Below are 9,969 nucleotides of genomic sequence, written 5' to 3' on the forward strand. Positions count from 1 at the left end.
ACCAAGTTTTAACTAAATCCGGCTTATTTACAGGCAGAATCATTTAAGAGTGTAGAGCTTGCTAATTTGCGTTTGTGTTAGTGGTTTGTTTTACCCCAGTTTGAAAAATCCTACAACAGCGTCATAGAAAAACCAGCAGCAACAAATTGCGTGTACGTGTACGCAGCATAGCGTGCGTACGGTAGCTGCCAGCAATCTCAATGTAGTATCAGTATACGTTCACCAATCGTAGAATTCAGTTCTAATTTAACAAATTGCTTCGAACGTTGTCATGAAAATAAAAAAGTTGATAATAGTCACGCTGTCCGCGCTGTTAGTTACGGTCAGCAGTGAACACAAAGTTCAACCTTCCTGTGGTAAAGTGATTGCCAACGTCCGTGAACTGATCGTCAATGGACGAGATACTGTTGAGGGGAAATGGCCGTGGCATGCAGCCATTTTTCACCGCAAAGGTCCATCAACGGAATACGTCTGCGGTGGAACCGTCATCAGTGAAAATTTTATCTTGACGGCAGCTCACTGTGTCATGAACGCGGCGAACGGGTTTCCACTGGCCCCAAGTCGGATAATTGTTCGACTGGGAATTCACGATCTGCATGAGATACATCCATCATACGTGCAGCAGCACAAAGTCGGGAGAATATTTAAGTTTGCGAACTTCACCCGATTAGTCGATGACATTGCGGTGATTGAGCTTAATACATTCATTAAGTTTGCAGATTATGTCCAACCGGCTTGTGTAAGTGTGGAACCAAATCTTGTTGGAGAGTTTGGTACTGTTGTTGGATGGGGGTTAACAGAAGATGACAAAACGTCTCAAATTTTAAAAGAAGTGGACATTCCGGTGGTCGATCCCGTTGCATGCTTAAAAACTGATCGAGTGCTTTTCGGTCAAACTTTGGACGATGGTCTATTCTGCGCTGGATATACAAATGGAACGGGAGTATGCAATGGTGATAGTGGAGGAGGCTTATTTTTCCGAAGAGCCAATATTTGGTTTTTGGGCGGCATCGTGTCCTTTGCACAGATTCGCTCAGTCGGATCCAATAAATGCTATACGAAGGGTTATGCAGCGTTCACGAAGGTGCATCATTATCTCTCGTGGATCAGTAAAACGACGGGAATACGTTTTCAGCGTAAGGTATTTTGGCATGTACCTTCGAGATGGCGTCACTATCATTTTATTTCTTCGTTGTAGGAATGCAAGTTTGTAAAGCAGTGGAACCCAATCAAACGAATGTAGCTTCGAAATTACTTCCTCGGCATTGTGGCGTTTATATTCCAAACCGTGTTGCTAATGGTACAAAAACCAAAGTGTTTGAATTTCCTTGGATGGCTTTACCAGTACTTAACGATGAGGATTTTCTTTGCTCAGGAACTTTAATCAGCAAGCGCTATATTCTTACGGCTGCCCATTGCTTTATGACTCCTTTACCGTAAATTGTGAATTGATGTCGCAAAAAAATCGAAATAATAGTTTCCAAATTTTAGTAACAAAGTGCGTCTAGGAGAGCACACAATTGGTCAAGATATCGATTGCAATGACCCGGATGATTGTGCTCCACCAGTTCGAACTTACGACATTGAATGCATCACTACACATCCAGGTTTTGCTTTTGGCAAGTCGGCCGATGACATTGGGCTGGTACGCTTGAGCGAAGATGTTCAATATGAAGGTAGCTAAAATACAAGCAAAATTATTTTCCATTTCATTCGATCAACAGAAAATTTAAATAGGGTACATAGTGGTCAGCTCCTTATCCAGCAACTGCTATATCTAGCTCTGTGTGGTTCCAGCCGAAATATGAGCAACCCGCTCGGTTAGCTTCGAGGTTCGATTTTGGTCTAACAAACCATTCGTCGTATGTTTGAATGTCAGCTGGGGGACGGATCATTACTCTAGCCTCGATTGTCCTGTACTCTAATAATCGGCTTTAAAGTTTCTCGCCAAAGAAGGGTAAAATACGGTTATACCCAAGGCTTTGCTTTTCACGAGCAATCTTAGCGAAAATAGGCCCCCGGTGAAAACTTAAGTTGTACCCCATGTTAGGAGCGGCTCCCGATAGCGTCTGATCCGGAGCAGGCGACTAAATTAAGAAATGTGTTGTCTCGGCATTACACCTCGCTAGCGTGGCCTTAATCAAACTACGAACAAAAATCAAGAAAATTTAGCTCGGAACAGTCGGCATGGACAAAGGCGACAAAATAAGGACATGCAATGGATGCAATGGAACAGCTGTACCGTTTTCACGGCTCACGGAAGTTCTACCAGAGACTCAATGAATCTTGCAAAGGCTTTGTGCCGCAGGCCGAAATGTGCAGAGATAAAGATGGGGGTATCTTGACTGACGATCGTGCGGTGATCGAAAGGTGGAAGCAGCACTACGATGAGCATCTGAATGGCGTGCCGGCGGAAGATCATGATAGCGGAGGAAGTGACCACACTGGTGTAGCAAGCAACGAAGATGTGCCACCCCCATCGATAAGGGAAGTTAAAGAAGCCATCCAGCGGCTGAAGAACAATAAAGCAACCGGAAAGGATGGCATTGGAGCGGAACTTTTTAAAATGGACTCGCATAAGTTGGCCGGATGTCTACACCAACTGATTGTTAAGATTTGGTGTACGAAACGACTGCCGGAGGAGTGGAAAGACGGGGTTATCTGCCCTATTTACTATTTATGGAGGGTTGGTCTACAACGGACCAAATCTTCACCCTGCGGCAGATCCCCCAGATGTACCGCGAATTCCGAGTCCCCCCGCATCACCTGTTCATCGATTTCAAAGCCGCATATGATAGCGTAAACCGACAAGAGCTATGGAAAATTTTGGACGAAAACGGCTTTCCGGGTAAGCTTACTAGACTTATCATGGCTACGATGGATGGGATCCAGTGCTGTGTGAGAATCTCGGGTGGATTGTCGGACCCATTCGAATCTCGCAGAGGACTTCGCCAAGGAGACGGTGTTTCCTGCCTACTATTCAACATTGCGCTTGAAGGTTATAAGACGAGCAGCGATCGAAATACGGGGCAAATCCAGTCAATTTATCTGCCTTGCTGACGTGGATACTGGCAGAACATTCGAGATGGTTGAAGATCAGTACACCAGACTAAAACGCGAAGCAGAGAAGATTGGATTGAAAATAAATACGTCTAAAACGAAGTATATACTGGCGGCGGGATCGAGCGCGACAGGGTCCGCTTAGGCAGTACCGTGGTAATCGACGGGGATGAGTTCGACGTAGTCAACGAGTTCGTATACCATGGCTCACTGGCAACAGAGGACAATAATATCAGCCGTGAGATTAAAAGGCGTATCATCAGCGGAAGTCGGGCTTACTACGGACTCCACACTTGCGGTCGAACAATCTGAGCCCCCGTACAAAGTGCACACTGTACAAAACGCTAATAAGATCGTTTGTCCTCTACCTACGGTCACGAAACGTTGACACTGCTAGAAGAGGACCTACAAGCACTCGGAGTTTTCGAACGCCAGGTGCTAAGAACCGTCTTTGCCGGAGTGCAAGAGAACGGCATATGGAGGCGAAGAATGAACCACGAGCTTGCGCGTCTCTACGGCGAACTCAGTATTCAGAAAATGGTTAAAGCTGGACGGATACGTTAGGCAGGACATGTTGCTAGAATGCCGGACAACTATCCTGCACAAATGGTTTTCGCATCAAACCCGATAGGAACAAGACGAAGAATGGCATACCGAGCGAGGTGGCAAGAGCAGGTGGAGCGAGATCTGGCGAGCATTGGGTGCTAACTAAAATTTTGAAATTTTTTTCTCAAGTTGTCAAAAAGAGACAAAGATACATGAAGAAGATCTGATTTACCGAAATTAAAGATACATTATCCATTGTCGAAAACAAATTAGTGTGCACTTGAAAACGGTCCGTAATCGGCTGTTCGGCGAAGCTTTCATTTGACGTCGAAATAGGAGCATTGGACGGCCGTCATGTCAACTTTACGAATGCATCTCTTGATTCTACCAATCAACTGTTTGCAATTCGTGGTTCTCCAGTTATTTTTGTACACCAAGGAGCTCAAAATCCCGAAGAAATCTTCGATTGGGCGCACTGAGACTGATTTCGGGTCGTGGTTTTTAGGTAAAAATGGGATCGAATGGGTATTCAGGCACGATTGTGCTTTTTGGCGTAATGCGATGATGCTCTATCCGACCAAAACACGTATTGTTAATCTGCATGATGTTTTTGTAGAAACGGGATCAAAATTTTCTTCAAACTTTCGTCTGGTGCATCTTAATTGATAGCCAAACCAGAGGACTTGTTGTTGAAAAAACGAGAAAGAGAACGATATCCGTCTGCGTCCATAATTTTGGCTGGTCTTCCACCAGCTTCCTTGCGAATAGTTGTTGGGCATCTTAGGATATGGTATACAGTCGAAGCCGCAACATATTAGCTTTTTAAATGTTGTACCGTATACTATTTGCTGAGATTTCTGTTGCAGTTCATAGAAGTGTACAACGCGCTCCCGAAATGCCTCTTGTTTCGACGCCATTTTTAGCAAAACTGGGTAAGTGTGGCCAAGGTGGCCACAACCGCAGTACTGGCCTCCCAAGTAGCACATTTTGGTACTTCTAGTTGCAGGAACGTATTTATGACTAAAATTAGTCATATATCGGTTGTCACAACTGTTTTGTAACAACCGTGCTAGTAGGGCTACTAATGGCGTCGCAGCAAGCAGTCGGCCAAACTGAGCCTGCTCTAGGGGGCACCAAAAACGGCCTAAACCTCAGTAAGACACTCTCGAGTGTAGCAAAGTGTTGGACGAAGGGAATCGTTCGAATCATGTATCAAAGTCTCATTGTAAAAATAATAAACGTCGAAGGAACACCATTGATTTAAGAAACGAGGGTGTGCCTTCGCCAGGGCCGCCAATATGTAACGCCACGGATTTGGAAACAGGCAAAAAATTACAAAATCTGGGCAAAAAAGTGATCAAAAACATGGTTCAAAACTTGATGCAAAATCTGGTTGATGGATAAAAATCTGATATTAATCGTCCAGAAGGTTAGGTCTAGAATCTGGTCCAGAATCTAATCAAAACTGAGGTCGAAAATGTGATAAAAAATGCGGTATAAAGTCTTATCCAAAGGCTGGTCCAAATCTAACAAAAATGTGATTCAAAATATGGTCCAGAAACTAATGAGTCAAGAATGTGGTCCAAGTTTAGAAGCTTGGTCAATAATTTGATCTAAGATATTGTAAAAAATTTGATTAAAAAAGAGGTTCAAAATTTGGTCCAGAGTCTAGTCCAAATCTGTTCCAAAAACTGAAACAAATGTCGATAAAAATGTAGTCCACGATATAGTGCAGGTCTAAAATATGGTCCAGGTCCGGAATCGGGTCCAATTCTGATTCAAAATCTGGCTGGTGGTTGAAAAACTTATCATAAACCGTAGCCCTAAATCTGCTCCAGGCAAAAAATTTGGCCCCAAAAAAAATCTGATCAGCACTGTGGCTCAAAATCATGTTTATAACCTGGTCAATTTTTTATTATTGCTCCCAGATTTTGTTGCGTCATCTATCCCCAATACAAAGAGAGTTCATAGGGCAGTATTAGGCGGGCTTTATGGGAGCCCGTGCTACTACGTCGAGAGAACAATGTGCCCCCGCATCATATTTTCGTGGATTTCAGAGCAGCATACGATACAGTTGAACGAGAACATCTATGGCAGATAATGCACGAGTACGGATTTCCGGACAAACTGTCGCGGCTGATCAAAGCTACTCCGGAGCGAGTGATGTGCTACGTGCTCGCTTCGGAGATACTCTCCAGTCCTTTCGAATCGCGCAGAGGATTGCGGCAAGGGGATGAACTGTCCTGTATGTTATTCAATGTCGCTATTGAAAGTGTGATACGGCGAGCGGGCATCGAAACGAGAGGAACGATCTTCAGCAAGAGTAGCCAACTCCTAGTCTTCGCAGACGACCGCGCAGACGATCACTAGAGACCTTGATACGGCGGAGGTAATCTACGCCATACTAAAAACGAAGGTTAGGAGGATAGGGTTACAAATCAATGCGTCGGAAACCAAATATGTGGTAGGAAAAGGCTCCAGAGAAAGCAACGTTCACCTCCCACGGATAGTGACTATTGAGGGCGATGAACTGGAAGTGGTTGATGAGTTCGTATATTTGGGATCTCTGGTCACCATCCAAAATGTGGTTCGCAATCTGAAAAAAAGGATCAAAATGTGGCTCAGGTCGAAAATCTGATCCAGAATGTGCTACAGAATCTAATCGGATCGGGTCGTTTCAGGGTAATCTTTGGAGTGCAAACCGAACGAAACTATACTATACCGTCTCGATTCGGTTGACTCCGGTTTGGTATTACGGGCTCCATACTCGAGATTGGAACGAACTAACGCACATTAGAGCGGCAATGAAGTTTTTGGCGATACACATGATGAATACCAAGTTTCTGCAAGCCTTGTCGGCAACGAAAGAAACGTGTTGTTTGAAGGTCAATTGGGAGTCGAGTAGTACTCCGAGATCTTTGCGCAATCAGCCCGACGTAAAGATACAACTTACAGTCGGTATACGAAGATATTATTTCTATTACTCTTTTATTTCTACCAAAGAAAAGATAGACTACACCGCGGTGGTGGATTCAATCCGAGACATGCCGTGGCGAACGTCGGCAACGCACTGCTTTGCATCTATCACATTGATCGAGTGGATAATAGTCCAGCCTCTTGGTGGTAGAAACAAAAGAGCAGTGATACAAATAAAATCGTCACATGAGAAAGTGTGTGTTACGTATACGGGAGTGATAGAATTGGAAGAATAACACAAAATTATATATTAGACTACCTAATATAACGGGTGGCGGTAGTTTAGTTCGTAAAACACTCGAGTACCAACCGGGAGAGCGTGCGATATAATTTTTGGTCTACACCAAATTTTACAGCTTCTCCAATTAATCATTCTTCGCATCAAACACTTCCTCCCTTTTCAAAAATAATAAATTATTCACCCTGACTATATTCACTACCCATTCACCCATAATATGATGTACCTATCTACTAACCAAGCTCTCGATTGACAGATCATATTCAACCGATTTGCTTACCGCACAAGCTGGGTCTCAGAAACTATCAACCTCCCCGATACCTGCTCACTGGATGGGGCCAGCCGACAGTATTCGGAGGAATATCGAAAGTCCTACTAAAGGCAACCGTTCTATCAACCAACAAATCCGAATGTTCGAAACATAGTAAGGAAACTCTTACCGAGAAACAACTATGCGTAGGAAGACAGTACACTGGCGCTTGTTCCGGTGATAGCGGATCATCGTTGGGGTATGGAGCCAAATTGCACGGAATGCGATTTGTACAGTTCGGCATAGTTTCAACAGGATCGGAGAAATGTGGTGAATTTCCTACGACCTATGTCAATGTGTCTTATTATATGGATTGGATCATCGCCAACATGAAACCGTGACAATTCGTTATTCGTTTAGGGGATAAAAATAGACTATGCAATTGTCACTACTATAACCAAAACTGACCACAATTATTGCGAATTTTATTGCCAGATTTTTATTTAGAAGTTCTCTTAGCTCTAGCGACAAAAAATTAAAATGTAAAGATCATGTTTATATCCGATTTCATGTACCTGAAATTGATTAAAAGTCACTAGAGAGAAGCGTAGACGTTCAGTTTTACATAATGATGAGATGACTTCCCTACTAAGGTATTCTTCCAACAGATTCATCTTGAATTTTTCTAATTTCTTTTCCCCAAAAATTCTTAGCCTAGGTCCGAATAGTCAACAGGAAACTTAAAAAACCCTAATTTCGTTTCAACAAAATAAAAATTACGATTGTCTCCCAATTCGTCGTCGTCGTCGTCGCCGTCGCAACGCAACTGGCGTACGTAAATCGAAATCGTCGTTTTTCCCAACGTTAACTTGAAGACACTTGCCCACAAAAGCAAATCAGAAAATATTTACAAAGTTGTACAAACTTGCACAACCAGCAAGTTTGCTCATTTCCCATCAGCATCGTTACTCTTTTCTTCCAGTTCGCTTGGCACGCGCTAAATGAACGTCGTTATTCCGCACTTGCTGCTGCTGACGGTTGTTCGGGATGCGGAACACTCAACCAACCACCAACCCTCGGCTGCTTCCGTTCCGACGACGGCGCGCGATGCGATGGGTTGTCCCCAAAATGGTACCTCACAACACCCTACTCTAGCTACCCTCATCTTCTCCTGCCGGAGGGGGGTAGAGCTTTCGAACCGGCACTACAATCGCAGCAGGCGCGGCGGGTGCGAAACTAATGAGCTTTTATGCTGAATAATCACCGCCCGCCAGCTCGGCAAGAGTGGAGAAAAATTCAGGACATGAAGGACGATACCGAGGATGGACTGAGATTTTGCGAGAAAGAAACATCGTCTCGTGCGACCGTGCGACCGACCGGCGAACAAGATTTTCGTCAAAATGGTTGCGATATTAACTGAGGCGAGAAGTAATTTTTATTTTAATGAATTGCTTCGTTTGCGCTTAGTGTTCTGTTGGTTCTCTTCAGTCAATGAATGGAAAGGAAGTTGGTTTGGCTGGCTGGCAGGCTCGGCTGGTGTGATGAAATTGCCTGTTGCACGCTGCGGGGGAATTAACTTCTCTTCACGGCCTGATGACACGACGACGGCGGCGGCGAGAATGTTGAGCTCGTCAGAAGATAGAGGGAAAAAGAAGCGAAAAAAATCTCCGAAATTGCCACATCAGAAGTGAATGACTCTGAACGTAATCAATTTTAAAATTCTACCACCAGGATGGGAATAGAAAATAACTAACCGTAGGCAAATTATTCCTCCGTCGGAGAATGAAAAGTGGATTCTATTTATCCTGAATCGTAAGATGCATCGTCCCGGGTCGGTTGCGAGCTGGAATGGGGCGTGTAATGAGAATTTTGCCCGTCAACTGGGTGATTAATGAATAGCGATGTAGATTAGATCATTTGCGTTGTCTTTGGCCGGTGGACGAATAATTCGGTTATCTGTCACTTGTGCCACGTTAAAATCGTTCCGGCTTCATGATTTGCTTCGCAAATTGGTGCTGGAGTCAATCGAACATTTATTTCGATTAAATGAACCCTGCATCGGCATGTCAATTGTCCTGTTTCACCCTTCAATGCATTGTTCCAGTTATTGTTGTCTATTTTTTACGCCAAAAATTCATTGAATATGTGTCGCTTTGAAGTACGCTCAATCATCGTGCCATCGAGTCAATTAAGTACCATTCAATTCATTGAATACCATTTTGTAAGAACAACAGTTCAAATAGCTGGTGTGCGGTGTCGATTCTATTCTTCCAACAGTCCCAGCCGCTCAATTCCGGTTCCCCCACCTTCCGAGCACGGAGGACAGCTCAATCGTTTGATTATTTCTTAATGACCACCCGCAAACAGAGCAACCATTCCACCAATAACGGTTCCATTATCGGCAAACTATTCCATCCAGAGTTCATAATGTATTCACAAAAGGTCACAAACAATGGCCGATGTTCGTCGCTCGAAGGGCTCGCTCGTCCGGGCCGGGGGAACGCAGGATGGATTCCATTCATGGCCCATAAATACCTGATGGTCTTCTAATGGATATCATCAGCCAAAGCCAAGCGGCTCGCGTGCTTTGTTTATCTGTTTGTCGATGGTTGGCACCCTTTGGATTATGATTAGCACCTTTTGGGCTGGAACGGCCAGTCGGCCGGCCGGCCGGTCGCACCATTGACCCTCTTTAGTTGATTTGATTTGAAACATTTACTCATCCATACACACAGACCTACTCAGCCGATCCGTACGAAAGGCAGGCATTCAAATCAATCAAACCATCACGAGTAGTGAGTAGCCCGAAAGAGGGTTGTTTGTAAATAAATGACACAAATAAATAAAAATTTAGGTGAATCGATAAACAAGGTGTCTGTTTCGTTTAACACGTCGATCG

The 9,969-nt window shown here is 44.1% G+C and overlaps 1 protein-coding gene across 1 annotated transcript; it reads left to right on the plus strand.

The window, feature by feature from the left end:
- The first annotated feature begins 248 nt into the window (after nucleotides 1–248).
- Nucleotides 249–7,656, plus strand: LOC128737304 (transmembrane protease serine 9-like). Its single transcript, XM_053831920.1, has 4 exons — nucleotides 249–1,136; nucleotides 1,199–1,436; nucleotides 1,492–1,676; nucleotides 7,077–7,656. Exons 1-4 carry the CDS (start codon nucleotides 272–274, stop codon nucleotides 7,469–7,471), a joined length of 1,683 nt encoding a protein of 560 aa, XP_053687895.1. The 5' UTR covers nucleotides 249–271; the 3' UTR covers nucleotides 7,472–7,656.
- Nucleotides 7,657–9,969: the final 2,313 nt, after the last annotated feature.

The sequence above is a fragment of the Sabethes cyaneus genome, chromosome 2 (genome assembly GCF_943734655.1).
Source record: "Sabethes cyaneus chromosome 2, idSabCyanKW18_F2, whole genome shotgun sequence".
Classification (NCBI taxonomy): Eukaryota; Metazoa; Arthropoda; class Insecta; order Diptera; family Culicidae; genus Sabethes; species Sabethes cyaneus.